The following is a 26793-nucleotide window of genomic DNA, read 5'->3' as shown; positions in this document are numbered from 1 at the left end:
TGCAGGAGGGGTGCTGGGGGGCTATTGGGGGCATTCTGGGAGGGTTGGTGCGCTGGGAGTACTGGGGGGGGCTGTCAGTTCTGGGGGGCTGCCCCCCAGCCTTGCTCCCCATCCTCCCGTTGCCATGGCGACGGCTGGCACCATCCCTGGGGATATTTTTAGCTGCTGGTACTGCAGGGAGGGGGTGGGGGGCAGCCCAGGCCCATGGCGGCGCCACGTGTGTGCACACACGTGTCTGCAGCACACGGCCTTGCACACGCGTGTGTGCCCACCCCTGCGCTGGTACCTGTGCGTGCACACCCGCCCGGGGGTGCTGGTGTCTGCGCGTGTGTGCAACAACACACACAGACACACACCGCACACACTCATGTGCATCCACACGTGTGAACACACCCGCCTGTGTCACACGCAGTCCTCAGTGCACGCCTGTGGTTGCACACGCACGCGGGCACACCTCTGTGCTCACACACTGGTGTGCACACCTGTGCTCATGTGTGTGCGTGTGTGAACATCTGTACATCTGTGTGTACACACGTGCACACACACTGTCCTGTGTGCACACCTGCACAAACGCACAGAGAAACATGCTGGGAGATCCGTGCTGCCACCCCAGAGCCTTTGCACACTCACGCCTTTGCACCATTTTTGCACATCCCTTGTTTTTACACTTACCCCGTTTGTACATCCCCTGTTCTTACACTTACCCCGTTTGTACATCCCCTGTTCTTACACTCACCCTGTCTTTGCACAACTCCTCATTTTCACACGTATCCTTCCCCCCGTGTTTGTACCCCCCCACCTTTCCACACCCCTGCTATTTGCACACCCGCCCCTATTTGCCCACTCCCGTGTTTTCAACCCCCCATTCTCACCCCGTGTTTGCACACACACCCTATTTGCACACTCACCTCTGGTGTTTGCATGTCAAATCCCATTTCCCGATTTTCACACTCACCCCATGTTTCCACACACACACCCCGTGTTAGCCCACCCTCCCCCGTTTGCTCACCCACACGGTGTTTGCACTCTCACCTCGGCGTTTGCACACTCGCCCCCCGTTCCCACCCACCCTTTGCACACTCACTCCCGCCCCCGCCCGCCCTAGCCCCCCGAACTACCACTCCCATCACCCCCTGCGCCCGCCGCGCCCCGCCGCCCAATCAGCGTGCGGCTTGTTGGCAGGCGCCGCAATGGCGGTGCCCAAGCGCTGAGGGCGGCGCCGGGCCGCGCTGAGGGGCGGCGGGACCCGGCGGGACCCCCGGGCACCGAACTTCGGGGGCTCCGAGGGGTTCCGGGGCTGCTCCGAGGGGCTCCTCAGGGCCGGGGAGCGGGCAGACCCCCAGCTGCTGCCCTCCGAAGCCGCTGGGCCGCTTCCCCGCTCTGTCCGGCCCTGCCCGGCCGGGTCAGGGCTCCGTCCCCCTTCGCCTTGAGCTGTCGGGCCGCGGGGTGACCATGAAGGTGGTGAACCTGAAGCAGGCCATCCTGCAGGCCTGGAAGGAGCGCTGGAGCGACTATCAATGGGCCATAAACATGAAGCGGTTCTTCCCCCGCGGAGCCACCTGGGACATCCTCAACTTGGCAGGTCGGGGGGAGGCGGGGGGTTCCCCCTCCTTACTGGGCACACTGGGATGTTTTGGGGGTCCTCACGCGTTTATTTGGGTGTTGTCCCCAGTGTTCCCCTCTTTGGGGTGCAGGCAGGGGTATTATGGGGTCCCTTGTCGCATTTTGGGTCCCCACTTCCCACACCACTTTTCACGCCAAAATTCCCATTCCCAACCATGTCAGTCCATTCCCAACTGTCCCCCCCCACCCCGCTGTCCCCGTTTTGGGATCATTCCCTCCTTTTCCCCCATGGGAGGGTTCAGGGGTCAGCACAGCGTAGCTTTTGGGACCGAGAGAAACAGCTTTGAGTTGAGCCAGGAGAGAATTATGTTGGAAATTAGGAGAAATTTCTTCACTGAAAGGGTGGTTAGGCGTTGGAACAGGCTGTGGTGGAGTTGCCATGTGGATGTGGCTCCAGGGCACTTGGGTTATGGTGAGATGCTCTTGGAGGTCTTTCCAGCCTTAATGATTCCCCGATTTCGTGATTCGAGCACTGCACAGGAGCCAGGTGCTGCTCCCAAGGCTGCTTCCCAGCCCAATTCAAGGGCATTTCACAGAAATCCTGCCAAAAGCTAGGACTGGTTTAAAGATTTGCCAGGCTCTCTTGCTAATTATAGAAACTTGGTGCTGGGATTTTCCCTGTGCAGCAAGTCCCGGGATAAATAAACAGAGCTGCTGCTCCAGGGAGTTTAAAGGAACCAGCCCCACACAGGCAGCAGCTCTCACTCCTCTGAGTGTGGGGAACTTTCCCCTGTGCATGTTTTTCCCTTCTCTTCATCCTCTCATTGGATTTTCTGTCAGTGTCTGTTTTTTGTCACTGCTGAGCTGTCCCTGCTGGGTTTGTCAGCTCTGAGGTGCGGCTGGAGGGGCCAAATGGAGCTGTGGCCGTGGGGGGATGGATTTGCTCTGCATGGATTTGCTGGGGGTGGGGGTGGTTGGCTTGAGGGCCAGTCCTGCTGCTGCCCAGCTGGTCCCTGAGGCTCCCAGGTGTCTGTTCCCACCCTGGTGGCACTGGCTCCTGCTCCTCTGGCAGTGAGGCCTGCGGGGTACTTGGCTTGGGCTCGTCTGTGTATCCCCAAAAACAGACGCAGGGAGGATAATTCCCTATTATTTCTGCAGGAATGGGTTTCTCCTGGCTCACATTTACCCAAGGCTCAGTGGCTTCTTTGGAGCAGGAGGAGAAGGAGCTGTATCCCCTTTTCCTTTTGGGAGCCACGCGGGCAGGGTGCTGGCCGTGACCCTGGGTATTGTGTGCACACAGGGAGAGCCCATTCCCGAGGTCCCAATGGCTGGACCAGCAGCTCCCTTCCTCACCACAGCCCCCAGAGCTGTCCTTTCCCGAGCTCGTGCCCCTTTCAGCTTGGAAGTACAAAGGAGGGAAAGCTGGCACGAGCTGCCAGGATCACGGCAGGGCCTGGCAGATCGCTGCTGACACGTCTGCAGCAGGGAGCAGCATGTGGCTGGCTCGTGGTGGCACTCTGGGATGGGCTGGGGAGGGGACGGCTGCCACCAGCCTTCTGTCCTCATCCCAGACGCTCTTGGCCCAGGATTCAGCCTTGGAGCGAGACCCAGGGAGTCTCCTTCTCCTGCACTCGGGATCCGGTGGTGGCTTCTCCTCCTCGGCTTTGGGGTGACAACTTCCCACCCGGCTGCTGCTCCCCCTTTCACATCTGGGTGCTCTGACCTACTTGCAGCCTGTGCTGCAGCCCGGGGCCTGCTCGGGGTGGTGCTTCCTGCACTCTGCCATGGCTCAAATGGACAATTAAAGGCTTGGCTGAGCAGATGGGACGGGCAGAGCCCCTCAGGCCACCGAGGGCCAGACGGGCAGGGCTGCGCCCAGTGCAGGGGACTGGTGGCCCCAAGCTCAGCCCCAGGTGCCTGGGCAAAAGACACTCAGTGGAGGCTGCAGGAGCCTCCTGGCAAGAACTGGGAGGGAGGGGAATGTGGAGAGCAGCAGCAGAAATTTCAGGGCTGGAGCGCTGAAGAGCTGTGTTAGCAGGAGGCTGCGAGCTCTGCCTGAATTATTCACTGGCTTGTGCCCGTCAGGGATTAGGAAGTTGTGGGATTCAATGAATTTAGGAGAAAAACTGGTGTGGAGTCACTGTGGTTGGTACAGTTGGACTTTGCCAGCTTCCCTGTGGAATGAGGGGAGAGCAGATTGTGTCCGTGTGTTCCCCATGTGCTGACCTGGGACCCTCTTTCCTTGCAGAGGCTCTCCTGGAGCAGGCCATGATTGGGCCATCCCCAAACCCACTCATCTTATCCTACCTGAAATACGCCATCAGCTCCCAGGTAAGGACCTGCTGGTGCTGCTGCTCACCTTGCAGCCTCGGTGAGGTTGGGCAAAGCAACTGGGGTGTTGGTGGTGGGCAGGCACCCCACATCTCCCATGTGAGCCTCTCCTGGGCTGGGCAGATACCCCAAACCGCCATCTGAGCCTCTCTGGGGCTGGGGCAGGCAGTGGAGGGCTCAGCGCGTGCCCTGGGCAGGGATGTTTCCATAAATAGCCTCTGCCATCGCCCAGGGTGGGAATTCTGCCCCCCGAGAGGCTCTGCGCTCGCTGTGAGCGCCACGCTTTCACATCCTGGCATTTAATATCGCCTAAAGTTTGTGTGAAACACATCAGCGATCACCTAAAAATGTCTGTTTGGATTTGTGCCGGGTCAGCGCCCCGGCCCCGGCCCCGTCTGCGGTGACAGGCAGTGGGGCCGTGCCCTGACCTTGCCGTTCCTCGGCAACGAGCGAGCGCGGTGCCGGCGCACGGCCCCTGTGACACCGCGCTTGTTTTGGCTTTCTCTCTTGTAGATGGTGTCTTATTCCACGGTGCTGATGGCCATCAGCAAGGTACGGCTCTGGCAGGTGCTCTCAGAGGTTTCACTCTTTGCCCACAACCCCATGAATCCCTTTCCCTCCCGAGTCCCACCAAATATAGGTCAAGTGGAAAGCGACGTCCCGGGCTGAGTCAGCAGCGGGCGGCCGGCGCAGATTAGCGCCCGAGCCTTTCCGTGTCCCCCTGGGGCTGGGCTGCCGCGGGTCCCAGCGGGTTTTGGGGGTGTGAGTGCCTTGTCCCTCTTCCCTGGGGGGCCTGGCAGGCTCCCGGCCTGTGTGTAACCCCATCCCAACCGCCGGAAACCACATCCCGCTGCGGCCGGCGGTGCTGGCAGCGCTGTGGGGATCGGGGCTGGCCATGGAGGAGCTGCCAGGGCCTGGGCCATGCGGCTGTAGCCACACACCACGCTCAGCTGTGGCTTCCCACGGGTGCTCTGTGTCCCTGTGCTGCTTCCATGGGGACACTGAGCACCCTCTCTTTGGTGTTGAGAAGCTCCTCACAGGCTGTGGCAGACTCCCCACTCTCCTCCTTGTCAGGGTCACCTCAGGCCCCCTACTCAGGGTGACCAAAGGAGGAATGATTTCAGGGAGAATGATTTCTCTTCCCCCACCTCGTTGTTGTTATTGGGATGGCAGAAGAACTCCGCTGGCAGTCAGCGTTGAAATTCTGGGGGCCTGCAGCCTGAGCTCGGAGCTGTGCCGTGAAGCTCTGGCGAGGTGGGGACCCCTCCAGCGGTCCCAGCGCCGATCCGGGGTACAGGGCGTGCTCCCGGGAGAGCAGAGCCCAGCCCAGCTCTGCTCCGAAGGGCTCGGGCTCGTTGCTGTTAGCCGGTGCCGCCTCGCTGCCCGTTCGCAGGGGCGGGCACAGCGCTGACCTTGACAGCCGAGCCTTCCTCCTTCAGCGCAGCGTGGGTCCAGCGCAGAGCTGCGGGCAAGCTCCGGCCCGGCGGGGCTCCCCATCTGCTCCGGGAGGAGGCAGGGGGGCCGCGCTTCTGCTGCCCGCCGCCCCCAGCCCCGCGGCCGGCCGGGCTGCTGGCGCTGCCAGCCCCACCGGGCCGGGGGTGGGCGAGGGGCTGGCGGCCGGCCACCGTGCCGGGGCAGCGCAGCTCCGGCCTGAGGCTGTGGAGAAAACGCAGCCCCGGCCCTGCTGCCGCGGCCCCACCGCTTCTCGCCACCCCGGGAGGGCACGACCTGGCCGACAGACAGCTCTGACCTACTTCTCATTCAAGTGGCTTCTGGGCAGCTGCCAGGGGGAGTGTCCTGTGGCCGCAGAGCCTGGCCCAGCCCTGGAGGAAGGGCTTGAGATTATGTCGAGCTGCCGGAGCAGTCCCCATCTGAAGCCTCTCTGTGTTCCTCTGCTCTAGTTCGATGATTTCTCCCGGGACTTGTGTGTCCAGTCGCTCTTGGAGATCATGGACATGTTCTGTGACCGCCTCAGGTACTGTGTGGCATTCCAGCACTGCCATCTCTGCCCAGGTTGTGCCATGGGCAGAACCTGGAACCTGAGGAGCTGCAGGAGAGCCTGGGGGTCCTGTCTGATCCCAGAATGCTCATCCTGGCAGAGGAAGGCAGGTTCCCCCTCCAGCTCTGTGTCCGTTACCAAGTTGCTGCCTCGTGAGTGCCAGCACAGGGACAGCAGAGGAAATCGGAGCCCCACCAGCTTTGTGGGAAGCTGCCAGAAACCCCCCTGTTCTGAGATAAACCTCTCTGTGGTTTCCTGCCCAGTTCAGGCAGATGGGCTGGGTGTAAGACCCATGGTCTGAGGGTCTCTATTTTCTTTCCCTCTGCACCTTCCCAGGCCCCAGCTGTGTGTCCCAGTCTGGTCCTGCCTATGCTGCCCCAGGCACTGCCTTGTTTTTTTCCTTTATGGTCTTCCGGTGGTGTTGCAGGGCCCAGGGGAGTCCAGACAATTCAGGCCACAAAAACTTTTTTAGAAAGCTCAGAAATCTTCCTGTTAACCCCTGACAGCCTCTTCTGGGGGGTGGGAGCGTGTGGCAGGGACAGTGGGAGGAGAAGGAGGATGAGGAAGGTTCTTCAATGAGATGAAATGAAGCAGCAGCAATGAATATGCATCAGTGGCAGATGTTGACAAGGAGCTGTCGCTGGCCAACTGCGGAGCTGGCCCTTAATCCGCTCCTGCCTGCTCTGATCCTCTGCTTAATTTGATCAAAACTTCTGGCCCCGATGATTTGTGCATCAGGAGGGGAAAGCGTTCACCTCTCGCAGTGCGCTGATCAATGCTGAGCCTCTCTTAGCAAGATAATTTGATTAAAAGCTTGGAAAGTTTCCCTGGAGTGGAGAGGCCAGCGAGGAGGCTGCATGGTGGGGGGTGGGGGTGTCTCCTTCCCCCTGGCACGGCGGGAATGCTGGTGGGATGAGCAGGTTGGGATCTGCAGCCGAGGAGTGGGCTGGGAGCGCAGGACCTGGTTTTGGGTTCCCCAGCCTACCTAGTGTCCGTGCCTCAGTTTCCACACACACAGTGAGCATATTCCCACTTGTCTCCTGTCCCAGCTGCCATGGCAAGGCCGAGGAGTGCATCAGCCTGTGCCGGGCACTGCTGAGTGCCCTCACCTGGCTCCTGCGCTGCGCCACCTTCTACGCTGAGAAGGTGAAGGAGCCTCTGGAGCAGGCGGCGGCGGAGAACCAGCTGAAGATGTGCCTGGAGCGGCTGGAGAAAATGCTCAGCAGCACCAAGAACCGTGCCCTGATCCACATTGCCAAGCTGGAGGAGACGTGTATGTCCCTGCCCCGCACGCTGGCCCTGGAGAGATGTCATTGCCACCTCTCCCTTCCCCCTGCCCGGCTCCTGCCGCATTGTCCCTGCAGCTCCAAGCCTATCCATCTTCCAGCCCTGTTGCTGTAACCGTCTCCTCCCTGGCTCTGTGCCACTCTCTGCCCCCTCCCCTCCGTGCTGCCTTTGGAAGAGGAGCAGAATTAATGTGTGAGCTGTTCCTGGGTGCATGGCGAGCCCTGTGCTCCGTGGGGCCTGGCACAGCCCCACGCCTTCCTCTGTGCCTGTGTCTGGCCAGGAGGCTGTGCCAGGCTGGCCTTGGGGTGGGACCTGCTCAGAGTACGCAGGCCCCTGGGTCGGGCTTGCATCACCAGTGGGGTCTCCCAGCCTCTTCAGCCCATCTGGGCTGCTGTAGGCCTTGGAGCTGGCCTGCCTGGTTTCCCCGTGTGCCACTGAATCCCTGCCTTCTCTCCCCAGCCTCCTGGAGCACCGTGGAGCAGTCCCTCATCAAACTGGGAGAGAACCTGAACAACCTTGGCAGCTCTCCGCTGCGGAGCCAGGCTGATGACTGCGTGTCCCTCATCAAGAGGTGGCTGTGTGCTGCTGCCCCATGGGCTCAGGGGGCAAAATGGGTCTGGGTCTCACTCTGAATCCCCCAAACTCCCTGCTCTGAGGACTGAGAGGCTCCTGCCTCTCTGCACACTGGCTCCCTGCTTCCCCATCCCTTCCCAGCTCAGATCCCTGCTCCAGCAGGGGCTGCCCTGAGGAGAGAGGACAGGGCTAGTGATGTGACCTGTTGCAGAAGAGTCTTAGCCAGGGGTTGCTCCTCTGGTGACCCTGAGACCTTTCACTATCCCTCAGCTGCTCTGGCCACACCAGGGCTGTTCTCCCTGCTCTGGATCCCCCTGGAATTGCTCCTGGGGCCCAAGGGCTTGGCTGTGCCTTGGAGCTCCCAGGCACAGGTGTTCAGTGTCCTGCCCCGGGGCAGCAAAGGTCAGAGGTTTGGCCAGGGAATGGGAGTGGGACAGGAGGAGCAGGAATCTGTCCCTGCAGGGCTCCAGTGACCCTGGGCTGTCCTCTTCCACCCAGCATCCCCACCATGCTCTCAGTCCACTCGGAGCAGCTGAACAAGACAGGATTCCCCACCGTGCACGCCGTGGTGCTGCTGGAGGGCACCATGAACCTCACAGGAGAGACCCAGCCACTAGTGGAGCAGCTGATGATGGTGAAGAGGATGCAGGTACAGAAGTGACAGCGTGTTCTGCTCAGGCTGCCTGGGGCTCTGGGGCCAGGCCATGTGTCCTCCCTGTGCTGGTCCTGCTCCAGGGGAGCAGCGGGAGCCCATCAACGCCTCTGCAGGGGTTTGGCTGTGCTGGGGATGTGCTTTGCTGCCAGCCCAGCACTGGGAGGGTTTGTGTGTGTGCCCCACAGCGCATCCCCTCCCCGCTCTTCGTGCTGGAGATTTGGAAGGCCTGTTTTGTGGGCCTCATCGAGTGTCCCGAGGGCACAGAGGAGCTCAAGTGGACAGCCTTCACCTTCCTGAAGGTAAGGCCCAGCCCCAGCACTGAGTCCCTGCCTGCTGCTGCCCTTTCCCTGCAGGTCTGGCTCCTGCTGAGCCCTGAGCTCTGCCAGAGCAATCAGTTCTTCTTCCTTGCAGTGTGCCCCTTGGGGTGCCCACACCCCACAGTGTGTCCCTCAAGGCATTACTCACCCCACCTTGAGTCCCTTGGGATGCCTTCCAACCCCACAGTGTGCCCCTCACGCACAGTGTGCCCTTGGGATGCCCCCACACCCCAAAACGTGCCCCTTAGGTTGTCCCACACCTCACAGTGTGCTCCCCACTCCCCACAATGTGCCCCTTAGGGTCCATCCCACCTGAGCCCACTCCAGCACTCCTGTCACCCACTGAACATCAACTTTGGAGACAGGGCCTCTTTTTAGCCCAGCCTCATTTTGTGTGGCAGAGTGAGTTTTCCTGGGATGTTATGGGGGAAATGTGGCTCCAGGTGAGGGTGGGAGGACACCGTGGAGGGGAACAGGGGCACAAAATCCCCTGGGTGCACACACTGCTCCAGAAATGCAGCTTTCCTGGGGCTGGGAGAGCAGCTGTGTGCAGCTGTGTTGGGGTGGGCTGGTGCTGCTGGGGGGGGTCCCAGCTGTGGAGTGGGGTCTGCCCTCATGTCACTCTGTGCCCTGTGTCTTTCAGATGCCCCAAGTGCTGGTTAAACTCAAGAAGTATCCCCAAGGGGACAAGGTGAGACTGGAGGACCATCTGTGGGGCCTGTGTGTGGGGGCTGGTCTGCATGGGGAGATATTCCCTGTCCCTGATGGAGCAGGTGGGGACAGGGGGAGGTGGGCCTGTGCCAGTAGCGTGGTGAGCTGAGTGCTTGGCTTTGTGTTTGTCAGGATTTCACTGAGGATGTGAACTCTGCCTTTGAGTTCCTGCTGAAGTTGACCCCTTTGCTCGACAAAGCCGACCAGCGCTGCAAGTGAGTGCTCACCATGGCCAGAGCTGCCATGTAGCCATGTGCCACAACCCCCCTGTCCTCAGTGTGGGGTGCTGGGGCAGCTCCTGGCAGAGCTGGGTTGGTTTCTGATCCCATTTCTTCTTCCTGAGGACGTGCTGCTGCCACATGCGTGAGGCAGTGAGTGTGTGACAGCTGAGTCACGTGTGTGACACCCAGAGCTGCTCTGGACCCTGCAGCACCCTCGGAGGGGTGGGACAGGGCCAGGAGGGTGGCTTGTGAGTCCCCCTGCCCTGTGGCACTGTCTGGGGTGACAGGAATGCTGTCCTTGGGGCTGCTACAGCTCTCTCCTCTCTCTTCCAGCTGCAACTGCATGAGCCTGCTCCTGCAGGAGTGCAGCAAGCAGGGGCTGCTCTCTGAGGCCAACATGAACAACCTCATCGACAAACGGTACAGCCACCCCAAAGTCTGGAAAACCCCCACAAGTGGGGCTGGAGCACCTGGTTTTGGGGGGAGCATGAGAGAGCAGTTGTGCTGACACTGGGGGACTGTGACTGGGGCATACATGGTGGCCTGGGGGGACAGGATGCTGTTTTTGGGACAGGTTGAGTACAGGCAGAGTCTGTCCCCTCAGAGAGGCAGCTGGTGGTGGCCTGAGGCAGTGACTGTCCCTTGAGGGTGCCACTGGGTGGTGGGAGGGAGGCAGGGTGATGGATTCCCACACACTGACCCTTCTTTGGGGTCCCTCAGGGCTGCAGACAAGGAAAACTCTCCATCCCTGAAATCGGCCGAGAATGCCAACATCCAGCCAAACCCTGGGCTCATCCTGAGGGCTGAGCCCACTGTCACCAACATCCTGAAGGTGAGTGGCCTCCTGCAGCCGTGCTGGGCTGGCTGGGCTCAGGCCTGGAGCCCTTTGCCAGCAGCATCAGTCTGACCAGGCAGCCAGCATGGTTGGGAGGCGCCGGATTTCTGCCAGCCTGGGGTGGAGCAGTGGAGGAATCACTGGAGCCTTGCTGCTCCATTGTGGAGATGAGGAGCTCCCCTCCTCCTTCCCAGGAAGCTGGAGGAGCTGTCAGGTGGCATGTCATCAGTGCCAGCAGCCTGAGCCCAGCCAGCCCTGCCGTCCCGCTCAGCTGCTCTCTGTGTGCATCTCCCCTCTTCCCTGGGGACTCCCCGTGTCCCTGTGTCACTCTGGTTGTTTTGCTGCTACTGAGCGACATGGGATATTTTCCTGCTGGTAGCAGGGGCTCAGAGGTCTCCATCCCACCTCTCCCAAACCCAGCAGGTCCCTGCTTCTGAAGGTCTCAGGGACAGCTCTTGCAGCTGATACCTCTGTACCCTGAAAGCTGCAGTTTGCTGCTGCTCTGTAGCACACTATCCCCATTAATTCCATTTCCCCTTACTTTTTTGCTTGCAGACCATGGATGCGGATCACTCCAAGTCCCCCGAGGGCCTGCTGGGGGTCCTGGGTCACATGCTGTCAGGGAAGAGCCTGGACTTGCTGCTGGCAGCGGCAGCAGCCACTGGGAAGCTGAAATCCTTCGCTCGGAAGTTTGTCAAGTGAGTGTCCACCTGGGTGGCACTGTGACTGGTGGCCAGGGGGCTGGGGGGAACAGACAGCCCCCTAAACTCCCCCCTAGACAGGGCTGGGATGTGCCCGTGGCCGTGTGGAGCACTTGGGAGGGCTGGGATCTCAGGGCTGCTGCACCCCACAGCGTCCCATCTTTGCCTCTGCGTGCGCAGGACAGAGAATTGGAGCCAGGCTGGTCTGGGGTTGTTCAGAAAGCTGAAGGCTGTGGCTGAGCCCTGGATCCAGGGCAGTGTGTCCCTGCCCTTCTGCAGACACACGTGTCCTGGTCAGTGCACACACGTGGGGTTGTGTGATGGGCTCCCCCAAGGGGGCTTGACCAGCCTTGGGGTGCATGGGGGGGTCTGTCTGGGGGTCTGTGCTCTGAAACCCCCACAGAGCTGGCTCTGGGGAGAGCCCACTGGTGTGGGGTGAGCAGCTTGGCTGGACCTGTGTGGCCACAGGGAGCAGACACAGGGAGGAGGTGACTTGTCCCTGTGGTGCTGGAGGGTGTCTGCAGAGTTGGGCCTTGCATCTCCTGCCCCTTTATGCTGGGCTGCAGTTTGGGGGGTCTGCAGGCCAGGCAGGCTCGTCTCAGGGTTGGGAATTGTCTGGTTGGACTGATAATGCCACTCTCTGCCCCTCCAGGCTGAATGAATTCACCAAACAAATCACTGGAGAAATCTGTGAGTGCGTGTTTGTCCATGTGTGGGGTGACTGGAGCTGTGTCCCCCCTGCTGCCCATGCTGGGATGCTCTGGGGCCTGGCTGGATTGAACTGGGACTGTGCTGGGATGCTCTGGGGCCTGGCTGGATTAAACTGGGACTGTGCTGGGATGCTCTGGGGCCTGGCTGGATTAAACTGGGACTGTGCTGGGATGCTCTGGGGCCTGGCTGGATTAAACTGGGACTGTGCTGGGATGCTCTGGGGCCTGGCTGGATTGAACTGGGAGTGGCTGTGGCCCCAGAGCGAGCTGAGCTGTGCCAGGCCCGGCTGGGGGTGCTGGCAGGGAGGGGGCCCTGTGCCAGCAGGGATCCTGGGGACACACTGCCTTCATGTGCGTGTCCATCCCAAATCTGGGGTGTTCCCGTGGGCTTCCTCTCCCCATCTGAGCCTGGGGGCCCCTTGGCTCCCTCCCTGGAAGGGGTGATGTGTCAGCACAGCCCAGATAAGGACTCTGACTCTGTGTGATGAAATTTGTGGAGTGCTCTGACCTTCCATGGTGAGGGGGGCCCCACTTGGGCTGGGGCTGCCCAGATGAGGCCAGAGCTGCTCTGGGAGCTCAAGCAGAGGCAGATGAGGTGGGGGGAGGCACTTGGCACATCCCTTTGCTCACAATGGGGGGGGTTAGAAACTCTGTGTGGTGGAAGCAGGGCCCTGGCCCTCGTGCTTGTGGGGTTCTGCTTCCCTCCTCCTGCTGAGGCCAGAGAGCTCCAAGGTCTTTATTTCTCCTCCCTCAGCCAAGAGTGGCCCAGTCCGGGCTCTGCTCTTTGACATCTCTTTCCTCATGCTGTGCCATGTGGCCCAGACCTATGGCTCAGAGGTAAGGATCCTCTGAGGGGATGAGAGGGTGGGACTGGGTCCTGTGAGGGAAGGATGAGGCTGGATCCTAAGAGGAGCTCTCAACCTGGCCAGCTCATCCCCTGCGCTGCTGCAGCCTCTCAGCCTCCTCTAGTGGCCATCCTGCCACTGTCCCCACTGTCCCTCCTGTCCCTGCAGCCACTTCATAGCCCAGGGCACAGCACCCAGTCACTTGGAAGTGTGTCCCTGGGGCTCTCTGGGTGCCAGGTGACAGAGCAGGACTGGCTGTCACCTCCCTGAGGACTCCACTGATGGGCGGTGGGATCAGTGGGAATGCTGCTCACCAGCCCACTCCCAGTTTGCCCCTCCAGTTTGGCACTAGTTGGCTGGGGGGGTTGCACGGCCAGGCAGTGTCAGCCCTCCCCATCCAAGGAGGAACTCCCAGCCCTGCTCAGGAAGCAGCACTTCGGTTTAATGAAAATTTTTCAAGTTTCGACATCTGTGTGTGCTGGGAGGCGAAACGATACTGAAACACTGGGAATGCAGAGAGGGGGAGAAAAGGGTCCTGCCCAGGCAGCCCTGGGAGCAGGGAGGGGGGACCAGGCAGGGATGGATGTGCCCAGAGCTGTCCAATGAGATCTCATCTCCCCCTCCCAGCCCAGCGACTTTCCTGCCCAGCTGCTGCTCAACAGATGTGAAAAACTTTTTTGGACAAAAATAGCATCCCCTGGGTGACAGAGGCTGAGGGGAGGAAGTGACGTGTGGGGTTCCCAGCTCGTGGCCCCCACAGGACTCTCCCAGCCTTGCTGTGTGACCCTGGCCCCAGGGACCTTGTGCGTGGCTCGGTGGGGTGGGGGGACAAGGGACTTGTTTGAGTTGGACACGGTGACCCCGTGGGGTCTGGCAGCTGGCCTGGCATTTCTCCTCTCAGCTGGGCTGTGTTCTGCTGGGGAACCCCCTGGTATTAGGGGAAACCACAGCCCACAGAGGGGAAACCAGTGCATCCCAGAGGCTGACCAGTGCCCTGCTGGGGCCTCACCAGTGCCTGTCTCTCCCCCCAGGCCACAGGGCGGCGCTGTTCCCACGGCCACGAGCATCCCCAGGGTGGGGGAGAGACCCCGGGGTGGGGGACAGACCCCGGGGTGAGGGACAGACCCCGGGGTGGGGGAGAGACCCCAGGATGAGGGACAGACCCCGGGGTGGGGACAGACCCCAGGATGAGGGACAGAGCCCGGGGTGGGGGACAGACCCCGGGGTGGGGACAGACCCCGGGGTGGGGGACAGACCCTGGGGTGGGGACAGACCCCAGGATGAGGGACAGACCCCGGGGTGAGGGACAGACCCCGGGGTGGGGGACAGACCCCAGGATGAGGGACAGACCCCGGGGTGGGGGACAGACCCCGGGGTGGGGACAGACCCCGGGGTGGGGGACAGACCCTGGGGTGGGGACAGATCCCAGGATGAGGGACAGAGCCCGGGGTGGGGGTCCCCAGTATGGTCCCTGGGAGATGCAGACCCCGTGTTGGTTCCTTTCCAGGTAATCCTGTCGGATTCCAACCCTCCAGGCGAGGTGCCCTTCTTCGAGACCTGGATGCTGACCTGCATGCCCGAGGAGGGGAAGATCCTCAACCCCGACCACCCCTGCTTTCGCCCAGATTCTACCAAGGTGGAGTCTCTGGTTGCCCTCCTCAACAACTCCTCTGAGATGAAGCTGGTGTAAGAGCCCACCCCATGTGCCCACCCTGCCAGGTCTGGGGGGAGCCCCCAGCCCAGCTCCCCTGGCCCCACAGCTGTGTCTGAATCCCTATCTCTCCCCGACAGGCAGATGAAATGGCACGAGGTGTGTCTGAGCATCTCAGCTGCCATACTGGAGATCCTCAATGCCTGGGAAAATGGAGTCCTCACCTTTGAGTCGATCCAGGTGGGGCTGGTGGGCTGCAGAGTGGAGCTGTGCTATGTCCTGAGGAGGGTCCAGAAGCTCTGGGGTACCCTGTTCTCCTGCCCTGATCACTCTGGCAGCTGCCCTGGAGCTTGCTGTGACTTGGAAGTGGGAAACTGATGTGGCTCCAGCCCTTTGTTCCTGCTCCAAAGTGCCCTGTGGGTGGAAGGGACAGTGTCACCCATGGAGGAGAGAATGGCTTGGACTCTGCAGTCGGGACCCACAGCCCTCGGAGGTGATGGCTGTGCATCCACCTGGCTGTGCTCATGCTCTGCTCTGTCTCCTCTCCTAGAAAATCACGGACAACATCAAGGGGAAGGTGTGCAGCATGGCTGTGTGTGCCGTGGCCTGGCTGGTGGCCCACGTCCGCATGCTGGGCCTGGATGAGCGGGAGAAGTCCCTGCAGATGATCCGGCAGCTCGCCACCCCCCTGTACGGGGAGAACACGCTCCAGTTCTACAACGAGCGGTGAGCTCGGGGGCACAGGCCTGTTCCTGCCCTGCACTGCTCCCCAGTGCCACATCTCCTGCCCTGCTTCTCCTTTTTCACTTTCTGATTCTCTGCCATCTCCTGCCCTGCTTCCACTTCCCAGTTCCATGCTGCCTCCTGACCCGTTTCCACTTTGCAGTGCCATTGTTTTCTGCCTTTCTTCCTCTTCCCAGTGCCACGCCATCTTCCCTGTTTCTGCTTCTCAGTGCTGTGCCATCTCCTGCCTAGCTGTCCCTTGCCAGTGCTGTGCCATCTCCTGCCCAGCTGTCCCTTGCCAGTACCGTGCCATTCTCTGTCCCTGTGCCCTGCTGTCCCTCCCCGGTGCTGTGCCATTCTCTGTCCTGTGCCCTGCTGTCCCATCCCACTGCTGTGCCATTCTCTGTCCCTGTGCCCTGCTGTCCCTTCCCACTGCTGTGCCATTCTCTGTGCCCTGCTGTCCCTTCCCACTGCTGTGCCATTCTCTGTCCCTGTGCCCTGCTGTCCCATTCTCTGTCCCTGTGCCCTGCTGTCCCTCCCCGGTGCCCGCCTGACACCGTCTCTCTGCCCCAGCGTGGTGATCATGAGCTCCATCCTGGAGCACATGTGTGCGGACGTCCTGCAGCAAACGGCCACGCAGATCAAATTCCCTTCCACTGGCATGGACACCATTCCCTACTGGAATCTTCTTCCCCCCAAGAAGCCCATCAAGGAGGTGCTGACCAGCGTCTTCACCAAGGTGCTGGAGAAGGGCTGGGTCGACAGCCGCTCCATCCACATCTTCGACACCCTGCTGCACATGGGGGGGGTGTACTGGTTCTGCAACAACCTGGTCAAGGTATGAGGGGGCAGGAGGGACCCCTGGTGCTGGGCAGGGTGCTGAGGCCAGGACTGATGGGTGTAGTTTGTGTTCCCGGTGTCCTGGCTGTCCCTGGGCTGGGTGCTGGGACAGTTCTGGCAATGGGGCAGGCCCACCCTTCCCCTCCACCCTGCAGGAGCTGCTGAAGGAGACACGGAAGGAGCACACACTGAGGGCTGTGGAGCTGCTCTATGCCATCTTCTGCTTGGACATGCAGCAGCTGACACTGACACTGCTGGGCCACATCCTGCCCAACCTGCTAACAGACTCCTCCAAGTGGCACACCCTCATGGACCCCCCTGGGAAGGCCCTGGCCAAGTAAGACCCCAGAGCAATGGAGACTGTCTCCTCAAGGCCTGTTTGGGGAGGTGGGAGGATGGTTTGTGCTGGGATGAGAATCCCAGCTACCCAAATCCCACTCTGGCTTTGGCAGTGCCAGCAGCTCCCACTCTGGTCTGCATTTCCTGCTGTCCCACTCCGAGGAGGAAGCTGCCATGTCCCACACCCCATTGTCAGGTGGGCTGGCAGCACCTGGCCATGTCCCTGCTCTGTCCCCAGGCTCTCTGTTTGGTGTGCCCTGAGCTCCTACTCCTCCCACAGCAAGGTCCAGGCCTCGGCTCGGCAGAAGAAGAGGCACCGGGAGGACATCGAGGTGTGTCTGGGTGGAGCAGGGGCTGGCTTGGGGCTGTCTGTGCCCAAAAACAGCAGTGGCTGGGGAAGGTGAAGGTGGCAAGAAGTGGGTGGGTAGAGCCAAACTCCCTGCCCAGCTTTTCCGGGTTCTCTGAGGCCTTCCAACCCTAAAATTCAGGATTCTCCCTTCTTTTTTCTGGACAAGGGGCTGTAAAGAGCTGGTCAGCATGTGTCCAGCCCAGACTGGGCTGCTCTGGGTGACCAGAGATCAGATCTTGGGCTGTGGGGCTGTGCAGAGGCCAGGGTGGGTCACCAGCCCTGTGCAGGGTAAGGGGCTGGTGGGGCTGACCCCCCTCTCCCCCCAGGATTACATCAGCCTGTTCCCTCTGGATGACACACAGCCTTCCAAGCTCATGAGGCTGCTGAGCTCCAACGAGGAGGATTCCAACATCCTCTCCAGCCCCAGTAAGTGCAGGAGGGGAGGGAGGACAGCTCCCCTGCCTCGCTGTCCCTTTTGGATGTGAAATGTGTATTTGCACAAAGCTCCTTCTCCCTGGCTGGGTGAGGATTTAGAGCTCTCGAGTGGTTTTTGAGTTATCTTGAAGTTTCTGCATTTGGGAAAGGTCAATTTCTTTATTTTTCTGATTAGAACAACTTAAAAGGATGACGTTACTCCTTCCTTTCATGCCAGTGCCCCACACCCGAGGGGCTCAGGGGGGCTTTGTGTCCCTCCAGCCATCATGGGACCACAGCTGGAGGTGACATTCCTGGTGTCTGGGGCCAAATCCTGACATTCCACTGCTGTTAACAAGACTGAAGCAGAGCGGATGAGGCCCCTGGGCACATCCGTGTCCCTGCGGTGTCACGGGTTGCGACAGCTCTGGCTGGGGATTTACTGGGGGGGGGTCCATGTCCTGCCCAGTGGGTGCTGTCACGGTTCCCACACACATTGTCCACACTCCTGGGCAGTGAGTCAGGACATTCTCAGGTCATTGTTTCTCCCCTTATTCCAAATGACTCTATATATTAGTTTTCGACACATCCATTGACCTTCGGTTTCAGTTGGTTTCATTACTGTTGAAATATGGGCTTTTCCCTTTATTTCACTTATCTTCTTTTACCTCTTGAGGCAGTCCCACCTCTTCCCAGTGACATTCAGGACTTTTTTGGGCTATTTGCTGCAGTGATGTGGAAATTCCGCTTCCTGCAGCCACCATGTAGCTCATGTGATTCCATGAGAAAAGTGTGGGAGGGCTTTCTTTTTCTGGTGAGCATCCTCAGAGCAGCACAAGGTGGATCCTGCAGATTTGGGCAGGGGCTGTGGGATGTGCACAAAAGTCTTCCCAAGGGGATTCCCATCCCGTTGGAGCGGACCTGACCCATTTCTTCCCACAGAAGTGCCCAGCAGCGCTTCACAGCTGGGGTCAGCTCAATCCTCCTGGTCTGTCCCAGGATTTGCTGCTAGATTTGGACGTGCTTCAGCTCTGATAGCTGGATTGCACCCTGACAGTGAGATGGGAGGGCTGCTGTGCAGCTGTCGAACATCTGGCTTGCACACAGGATGTGTAATGTGTGTGTCGCTGCTGTTCTCCTCTGCTCCTGATCGTGACACCACGTGTCACACCCCAAAAGCAGCGTGGGAAACCTGCCTGGGCTCTGTGTGGGCTGGCAGAGGGGACAGGGACAGGACAGAGACCGTCTGTGCTGTGTTTCTGGGGCGCCCTGCTGGCACAGACTGTCGGGTACAGGTGGCCTAAACCTCTTCTGCTCTACAGGGTTGCCTCATGGCAAAGCCCCTCGCAGAGCTGGGTGAGCTCCAGTGGCCAGAGCTGGCCAGCGTGGGCACGTTGGCTCAGCCAGGGGGGCCATGAGGCTGTTCCTGACTCTGTGCTCCTGCCCACAGATCGCTCCATGAGCAGCTCACTCTCTGCCTCCCAGCTCCACACCGTCAGCATGAGGGACCCGCTGAACCGGGTGCTGGGTAAGGTGGGGATGGGTCCGTGGGGCCACATCCCACCAGTGGGACAAAAGTGGGAAGTTTGGGTCAGCTGCAGCCTCCCAGAAGTGTCCTGACTGTTGCTTTTTCCGTGTCCCCACAGCAAACCTCTTTCTGCTCATCTCTTCCATTCTGGGGGCCAAGACAGCTGGCACCCACACCCAGTTTGTCCAGTGGTTCATGGAGGAGTGTGTGGAGTGCCTGGAGCAGGGCAGCCGTGGGAGCATCCTCCAGTTCATGCCCTTCACCATGGTGGGTCCAGCGGCCGTGGCACCCCTGTTGTGACACTCCCTGCTTGGTTGAGCACATCCCAGGCTCCTGCTGACACTCACCTGTGCCTCTCCTCTGTCCCTGGGCAGGTTTCAGAGCTGGTGAAGGTGTCCACCATGTCCAGTCCCAAAATTGTCCTGGCCATCACTGACCTCAGCCTGCCCCTGGGCCGCCGGGTTGCTGCCAAGGCCATTGCTGCTCTGTGAGCGGGGCTGCTCCAGCCAGGGGGGGATCCCTGAGGAGCCCAGGGATCTCCCTGCTGGTCTGGGTGGCTGGGATGGCCTCTGGCACTGCAGCTGCTGGAGGGCTGCTCCAAGGAGCCATCTCCTTGCTCTGCCTCACGGCACTTTGGAGACCGAGACGTCTCCTAATTTTTTTTTTATTCTATAAATCAATCCTTTTGTACAATCAGCTTTTGCTCAATCATCTCATTTGGGCTTCTGGCATACCCCAAAACTCCTCGATTCTGGGGGTGATGGGGAGCCACCGGCCAAGCCCTGTGCTGGGCAAGAGGAGAAATCTCCTTCACCCTGTCCTGCACCTGAGAGTGGGTGGTGGGGCTGCCTGTGGTGCTGACTGGGAGTGGGCACTGCTGGGTGCAGCAGGGGCACTGTGCTGGGTGCAGCAGGGATGCTTCCCTGCTGTGCCGTCAGCCACAAGCGGAATCTTGTTGGAATTCTGCCACGTGAGTGTGAGTTCTTTTTGGAATTGTCCCCATGAATGAGAGTTCTTTTTGGAATTCCTCCCCATGAGTGTGAATTCCTTCCCATGAGTATGAGTTCTTTTAGAATTCTGTCCCATGAGTGAGTTCTTTTGGAATTCCTCCCCATGAGAGCGAGTTCCTCCCCATGAATGTGAGTTCTTGTTGGAATTCCCCATGAGTGTGAGTTCTTGTTGGAATTCCTCCCCATGAGTGTGCATTCCTTCGCATGAGTGTGAATTCTTTTTAGAATTCCTCCCCATGAGTGCGAGTTCCTCCCCATGAGTGTGAGTTCTTTTTGGAATTCCTCCCCATGAGTGCGAGTTCCTCCCCATGAGTGTGAGTTCTTGTTGGAATTCCCCATGAGTGTGAGTTCCTCCCCATGAGTGTGAGTTCTTGTTGGAATTCCTCCCCACGAGTTCAGGCTGTGGTGAGCACAGCACGAGCAGCGGGTGAGTAACTGTGGCCTCGCCGGCACCAGGGCGGCCTCGTGCAGGGACAGGCTCCCCTAGGACTGTCCCCACACCCTGCCAGCTGCTCCAGCAGTGAATCCTCCAAGAGCTCTCATGAACTCTTGTCCCCAAGGGAGTGGCAGTGCCAGGGCAGCTGCACCTCTGCCCCTTCCTCTGGTGTTGGCTCAGAAGGAAGGGGAAAGCAGGGCCAGCGGGCACCAGCCCTTCCCTCAGGGCGCTGTGAATCCGAGCCCACTCCTGGGGCTGGGCTGTGCCTCTGCCCCCTGGGCACCAGTGGGGTTCCCAGCCTGTTTTGGGGGGCTCTGAAGGCAGATGGGGCACAGGGGGATCCTGGAGCTGCCGAGGTGGGGTCAGTGCTGGCCAGGGAAGAGGCAGCGGGATGCCCCCAGGGCCGGGCTGACCCCATCTGATCCCAGGCTGAGCTCAGCTCCTGGCAGCCCCCAGGCTTTGCTGAAGGAGAGACCCCGATGCACCTGGGGTAGCTGCGGGTGTTGCTGCTCCTCGGCCTTCACACACAGAGCATCCTCCCCCTTCCCCTGGCCCCAGGGGTCCAGCCCCTGCTCCCGATGCGGGATCTGCTGGCTGGGTGGATAACGGAGCCGTGGCACACGCCGGGATGGGCCGGGATAGCCTCACCGAGCCCGACACTGGTGCGAGTCCCACCCTGAGCTGGCACCGACCCCCCCGGACACCTCTGCTCGCCCAGGGGCGGCTCTTTACCGTCAGCCCTGAGCAAAGAGCAGGACCTGGCGTGGCCTTCCCAGCTCTGTCAATATTTGCCGAGGCAGCTCCATGCCTGGCGTTGGCACCGGCGCTTCCCCTTACAGGAAGCGGCTGGGGCAGAAGGGGGATTTCTGTAAGCACCCGTGAGGGAGGTGGGGGCAGGAAGGAGGGCACTTCCCATCCCTGGCAGTTTGTGAGCTTGGGCCTCCAGCCTGTGCCAGCCCCTGCGCAGGGCTGGAAGCTGGGAGGCAGGAATTGGGAGCCCTGGCACCCCCCAGCACTGGGCTCTGTCCCTGCGTGGCTGGGGTGAGTGTGGTGAGGGATGCTGGCGGTCATGGGATGTGAGCGTGGGCCCAGGGGCAGGAAATGGAGCTGGTGAAACTGGGACAGCCCAGGGTGGGTGAACACCCACTGGGGAGAGGCTGGGAGTGCCCTTAGGGGCTTTCTGGGGCAGGGAGATGCCCAGGGCTCCCCTGACATTGCTCAGTCACATTGAGGGCTGCCCCTTCCACCCTCCTCCCACCGTGGCACATCCCTGGGCACAGGGAGGGCTCTGGGAGGGCTCCTGGCACATCCCTGGGCAGCTCTGGAGCAGATTCCCTGTGTCACAGCAGCAGCAGAAGGATGTTTGGGGACCCCCAGTGCCGCCAGCCCCAGGATGAGCCCACAAACCAACTCTGGGCATGGTGCCGGTGCCCTCAGCGGGCGCTGCCAGCACGGGCGGCTTCCGGAGCTTTCTAGGAATCGGCTCTTGCCCAAGCAGCCGGGCGTGGGAGGAAGTGGCCACCCCACAGTCCCTCCTGACCCTCAGCGGGCTCGGGCCGTGGGGTGGGGGCACTGGGGGGGGCTGCATTTCATCTTTCTGAGCTGACACCAGCAGCCGCAGCCCCACCCCGAAAGTCCCATTCCCTCATCCCCCCACGCCTCTGTCCCTGTGTCCCCACACCCTGGCCACTCTGCCTCCCTCCCACGCGAGCAGGAGGCAGCGGAACAGAGAGAGAGAGTGCAAAAATAGAGTTTATTTCCATTTTTATCACATAGAAAAAAGCGGGTGTTTCTTGGGGCTCACCCAGCTGCAGCAATAAATACAGTACAAAACCCCCCACGCCCAGAGCTCCCACACAACCACGGGACTGGGGCTGCGTCAGGCTCAGGAGGATGGGAATGTGTCCAAGTGGCTCTTTCCGGCCAGGCATGGGCACAAATAAGTTAAACTGCAATAAGTACTCCAAGTTCAGCAGGGAAGGGGGACAGAGCAGAGATGCAGCTCCCCAAAGTGCTGAGGATTCCTGGAAAAGCCTCATCCTGGTGAGGCTGCTGCATCCCTATGGTTCTTCCATCTTCCCTCCCCTCCCGCCCTAATGGCTAATAAATATTAATTACTAGAAATAACACCCATCAGATGTGTCCCTGCAGGCTGCAGCCTGGACAGGGAGATGCTGTTCTGGAGCATCCTCATCCTGGGATGAAGGTGTTTTCCCATGGGATGCTGCAGCAGCCCCAGCAGTGCAAGCTGTGGAGAAACTGAGGCACAGGCAGTGCCAGCAGCAGCTGTGGGGGCTCAGCCCAGCTCCAGAACCTCGTAGCAGAGATACGCTTGTGTTTAAATATTAAACAAGGGTGATGCTGCACAGGTACCTGTGCACAGATCCACCGCGGGATCCCCTGGCGCCTGCCTGGGGCCGCGGGCAGGGGAGCATCCCCAGACAGATAAATATTAAATAGGCATAAATATTAAATAAGCAGGAAATGGGGTGCTCCCGGGATGTCCCTCAGGTAGGACATCCACAAACAGGGGTCAGAGGCTGGTGAGGTGTCGCAGCGCCCGGTACGCCGTCTCCAGGAACCGCTGGAAGTTGGCCAGGATGAAGAAGCCGCCGACTTGGTGGTGGAAGTGGGAGGAGAAGGTGGGGACGGGGTCCTGGTTCTCTGTGGGGTATGTCACCGTGGCCAGGCCCAGGTCCTCCATCTGCAGCCGGGCAGAGGCAGAGGCATCAGCTGCAGGCTTGGAGATGCCCCCCTGCCCCAGTGTGCCCCTCCTGGGGATGCAGCCCCCACCGTGCCCACCCATCCCTGTGAATGCAGCCCCCACCCTGTCCACCCATCCCCATGAATGCAGCCCCTGCTGTGCCCACCCATCCCTGTGAATCCAACCCCTGCCATGCCCACCCATCCCTGTGAATCCAACCCCTGCCATGCCCACCCAACCCTGTGAATTCAACCCCTGCCGTGCCCACCCATATCTTGGGATACAGCCCCCGCTGTGCCCACCCATCCCTGTGAATGCAGCCCCTGCTGAGCCCACCCATCTTTTGGGATGCAGCCCCCACCCTGCCCACCCATCTCTGTGAATGCAGCCCCCGCCGTGCCCACCCATCCCTGTGAATGCAGCCCCCGCCGTGCCCACCCCTCCTTTGGGATGCAGCACCAGCTTTACCCACCCGTCCCCACCAAGTCCCCCCTTTGCCCCCGCACCTGCTGCTGGATGTTGGAGGACAGGTTGGCCATGTCCAGCTGCAGGGTCTCCACCAGCCCAGCGTGCCCGGGCAGCAGGGCTTGGATGGTGGCCAGAGAGCCGTGGTAGATGCGGAGCCCGGCACGGATCTGGCTGAAGCAGGTCTCCTGTGGTGGGCATGGCGTGGTCAGTGGGGCCGGGTGTGGCCTGGCCACCGAGGCACGGGGGTTCTGGGGTGCCCTGAGCCGGGACCAGCTCGTGGGAGGGGTGGGCTGCCCGCACTCACTGCCTGGAAGGTGCGCCTGTGACACTGCTCCAGTGGCGCCTGTGCGATGTCCAGGTCCTGCCGCACCAGCAGCAGCTCATCCTCCTTGCACAGCTGGAGGGTGTCACACTGCGGACAAAGGGGATGGGGTGAGGATACCAGAGGACCCCTAGCACCCCCCAACATCCCATCCCTGGGTTATGGGACCCTGTGCAGCCCAGCCAGGAGGAGGGAGGGGATGGAGTGGACCCGATGCCATGGGTGTGGAAGTGTGGCTGTTGTACACCCAGGAAGGTCACCATGTGTCCCTGGTGGGTGCCCCAACACCCCGGGGCTGAGCTTTGGGCAGTGCAGGGGACACTGCTGGCTGCTGGCCCTGCGATGCCGATAAGGGCAGGGAGGTGGTCACCTTATCTGTGACCTCCCAGTGGCTGCCATCCCCCTCCGCAGCAAGCGGGGCTCACCACCAGGCGCTGCAGCGCGGCCACGTCCCCACGGATCTTGCGGGTGAACTCGAGGTTCCTCTGCAGGAAGAGCTGGAAGTCCTGGTCCCCTGAGAGCTCAATCAGGGGTGCCCCATGCAGCTCCTGCCACGGTGCCCACAGCAGCACAGCCAGCAGCAGCGCCAGCCCACCTGTGAGGACAGCGGCTCAGCAACCACCCCAGGGAGCCCCGACCCCTCAGCCAGGACCACTTTGGGGATGGTGGCAGCAGCGTGGCCTGGGGAAGGCGCAGAGACCCCAAAAGGGGAGAGGGACCATTGTTCCCTGCATCCCACCGGTGCTGAGGGCTCTGGATGTGTGGGTGCAGCAGGTGCTACAGGTAGGGTGGGTTTATGGGTGCTCTGGGTGCAGTGGGGACAGTGGGTCCTACGGGCAAAGTGGGGTTTAGGGGTGGTTCGGGTGCAGTGGGAGCAGCAGGGTAAGCGGGTGTAGTGGGAGCGGTGGGAGATGAGGGTGCTGCACGGGTGCTGGGTACTCACGGGTGAGGAAGCACATGGTGGGTGCCCGGCTCGGTGTCTCCTCCTCTGTGGAGTGCAGCCCTGCCCAGTCCGGCCCGGCTCCTCTCGCTCCTGCCCGGCTGTGCTCATTGATCGGGTGGCATTTATAGTGCACGGGCCTCGGGGATTCTCACCGATGAGGCAACAGCGCGATTGCTTCACTGCCTTAATTACAGCATGCAAATCTCTCGAACCGGCTGCTCGGCCACGGCCACGGCGTGGGGCTTTCCCGGGGCCGGTGGGCAGCGGTGCCCCTCGGTGTGGCTGCAGCCGCCCGCTGGAGCCCAGGCACGGAGGCGGGTGCTGGGACAGGGCAGGAGGTGCCTCGGTGACTCATTAACCTGCTCGCAGGGCTCCCACTACACTGGCCAGGTGGGCCAGTGCCCAGCAGAGCGGGGTCATGTGCAGGGTCACTCGCAGGGTCACTCACTGGTGACCGGCCAAGGGGATGGTGGCTTCTCGCTGCTGCTGTCACTTTGTGGTTGTCCCCATCCCCAGCCCACGTGGGCAGCAGCCTCTGTCAGCTGCCCCAGACATCAGGGTGGGTGCTGGTGGTGTGACCTTCGTGGTGGTGGCACCAGCTGGAGGTGGCCAAGGTTAGACCCGGTCCAGGCACCTGCCCAGGGCTGTGGCTCCTCGGGGCAGCACTACGGGGTCAGATCCTGCCCTGCTGGGTGCTGTGGGGCCGGGTTGTGCCCAGTGTCACCATGTGCAGCACCAAGCACCGGCCACATCAGGCTGACCCCACCCGCGCGGGGCCAAACCCCCCCTCTGCCCCTACGGGGAAGAGCTTCCAGGGCAGCCCTTGGCAAGGGCTGGCTGCTCCCAGCCCTGTTGTGTTGATGAGGGAATTTTGGCTCGTGGCGGTTCCCGCAAATCCTTCCAGGATCTGTTGGGTGGGTGCCAGCTGGCCGGCTCCTGCCGGGCACGGGCTGGCCGGGGCACGGGAGGCACCCGCTCCCATCACAGCCCCAGACAGGGTGACCCCAGGGCAGCATTCGGCTGGGGAGGCTCATTCTGCACCCCTGACCTCTGGCTGGGTCCCACTGATGCCCTCCTGGAGGCTGTGTGGACAGGGATGGGGACAGGGATGGGGACAGGGATGGGAACAGGGATGAGGATGGGGATGGGGACAGGAATGGGGACAGGGATGGGGACAGGGATCCCGGTCTCTGCAGGTTGCAGATGTTGGTGGGCACTGGGATGGGCCACACATCCAGTGGGGTAGTTTGTGGGGTACTGTTTGTGGGGTATGGTTTGTGGGGTACAGTTTGTGGGGTACGGTTTGTGGGGTACGGTTTGTGGGGTACTGTTTGTGGGGTATGGTTTGTGGGGTACAGTTTGTGGGGTACAGCCACAGCACCAGTCCCAGAAGCTGGAAGTCCTGGAAGTTCCTGTCTCCAGCTGGGAAATAAACCCCATCAGCTGGAAGCAATCCATGAGTACCAAGCGGAGCCTTCCTGGCACAGCCAGGTGTGAGCTCTGAAACCTCCTGCTGACCTCTCTTCAAACCTGGCAGCACTAAACGTTCTGCCTTTCCGGATGTGGGAAAGGACCTTGCCAGCAGAGACTGTTCATGGGATTTTTGGGAGACACAGCCCCCCCTCAAGCTGTGCCTGTCCCCACCCTGGAGCCAGGGAGAGCCGGTGGCCATTGAGGGGCTCAGCACGGTCCCCTCAGTCTGAGCACCCACGGGACCACCCCAGAGCGGATCTGCCCTCTCAGCAGGAGGGTGCTTTCAGGAATTGTGATGGGGGTGTGTGGGGGGGTTGAATCAGTGCCCAAAGGCCCCGTCAGCTTTCCAAGGAAGGAAGTGGTTTCAAATCCGAAACTGGGGGTGTTGGGGGGTGGGGGAGGCCCAGCAAACCCCCTCCCCCCCACCATGGGGCTGGAGCTGCTCAGTCCAGGGACTATTCCAGGCATCCACCCTGTTCTGTTTCAGCCTCGTGGTCACCCTTCCTCTTCCCGGGGCCCAACCCAGGCACCCTCAGCCCCTTCCTGACATCTGCCAGCAGATCAGCGTGCCCGGGATGTCCCTGCGTCCCCAGCCCCCCTGGCTGGGCTCTTCCCTTCTTTGGTCTCCCCCAGAGACCCCCAGAGTGGGAATGAGCTGGGACAGCCCCGCTCCTGACCCGCAGCCCTGGCTGCTATCCCGGCGTGGGCATGGCTGGGAGATTCCCAGATTGTCTCAGAGAACTCATCCAACCTAGATGGGACTGATGCTGATGGGACCCACCTAGTGTGGCTGCATGTCCCCCATCCCCATCACCCCCAGGGTTGGTGCTGTGGGGCACAAAGGG

The 26793-nt window shown here is 61.1% G+C and overlaps 2 protein-coding genes across 2 annotated transcripts; one reads left to right on the top strand and one right to left on the bottom strand.

Annotated features, from left to right (window-relative positions):
* Positions 1-1184: 1184 nt before the first annotated feature.
* On the top strand, positions 1185-19285 carry MED24 (mediator complex subunit 24). Its single transcript, XM_021532917.4, has 25 exons — positions 1185-1582; positions 3812-3894; positions 4408-4446; positions 5796-5869; positions 6943-7166; positions 7640-7751; positions 8252-8402; positions 8594-8707; positions 9369-9416; positions 9569-9651; positions 9991-10077; positions 10378-10489; positions 11048-11190; positions 11846-11883; positions 12658-12740; positions 14256-14434; positions 14540-14639; positions 14950-15125; positions 15696-15960; positions 16118-16299; positions 16540-16633; positions 16977-17076; positions 18515-18592; positions 18711-18859; positions 18967-19285. Exons 1-25 carry the CDS (start codon positions 1453-1455, stop codon positions 19081-19083), a joined length of 2961 nt encoding a protein of 986 aa, XP_021388592.1. The 5' UTR covers positions 1185-1452; the 3' UTR covers positions 19084-19285.
* Positions 19286-22443: 3158 nt separating this feature from the next.
* On the bottom strand, positions 22444-24491 carry CSF3 (colony stimulating factor 3). The gene is made up of 5 exons (XM_021532960.3): positions 24476-24491; positions 23958-24127; positions 23515-23622; positions 23249-23395; positions 22444-22742 (listed from the first exon to the last, which is right to left on the bottom strand). The coding sequence occupies exons 1-5, from the start codon at positions 24489-24491 to the stop codon at positions 22572-22574; spliced, it is 612 nt and encodes a 203-aa protein (XP_021388635.1). The 3' UTR covers positions 22444-22571.
* Between the last annotated feature and the right edge of the window lie 2302 nt (positions 24492-26793).

The sequence above is a fragment of the Lonchura striata genome, chromosome 27 (genome assembly GCF_050655825.1).
Source record: "Lonchura striata isolate lonStrDom1 chromosome 27, ASM5065582v1, whole genome shotgun sequence".
In the NCBI taxonomy this organism is placed as follows: domain Eukaryota; kingdom Metazoa; phylum Chordata; class Aves; order Passeriformes; family Estrildidae; genus Lonchura; species Lonchura striata.
The sequence above is the reverse complement of the archived record's forward strand: the minus strand, read 5'-3'. Positions and strand labels throughout refer to the sequence as shown.

Bases quoted from the DNA above. Each gene is read 5' to 3' on its own strand.
- CSF3 (XM_021532960.3), bottom strand. The intron at 23,396-23,514 runs GTGAGTGCGGGC...TGCCCACCACAG, and splicing joins ACAGGCGCACCTTCCAGGCA to GAGACCTGCTTCAGCCAGAT. The intron at 22,743-23,248 runs GTGCGGGGGCAA...GCCCGGCTGCAG, and splicing joins CCTCCAACATCCAGCAGCAG to ATGGAGGACCTGGGCCTGGC.
- MED24 (XM_021532917.4), top strand. From the start codon at position 1,453: ATGAAGGTGGTGAACCTGAAGCAGGCCATCCTGCAGGCCTGGAAGGAG. The intron at 14,640-14,949 runs GTGGGGCTGGTG...CTCCTCTCCTAG, and splicing joins TCACCTTTGAGTCGATCCAG to AAAATCACGGACAACATCAA. The intron at 18,593-18,710 runs GTAAGGTGGGGA...GTGTCCCCACAG, and splicing joins CCCGCTGAACCGGGTGCTGG to CAAACCTCTTTCTGCTCATC.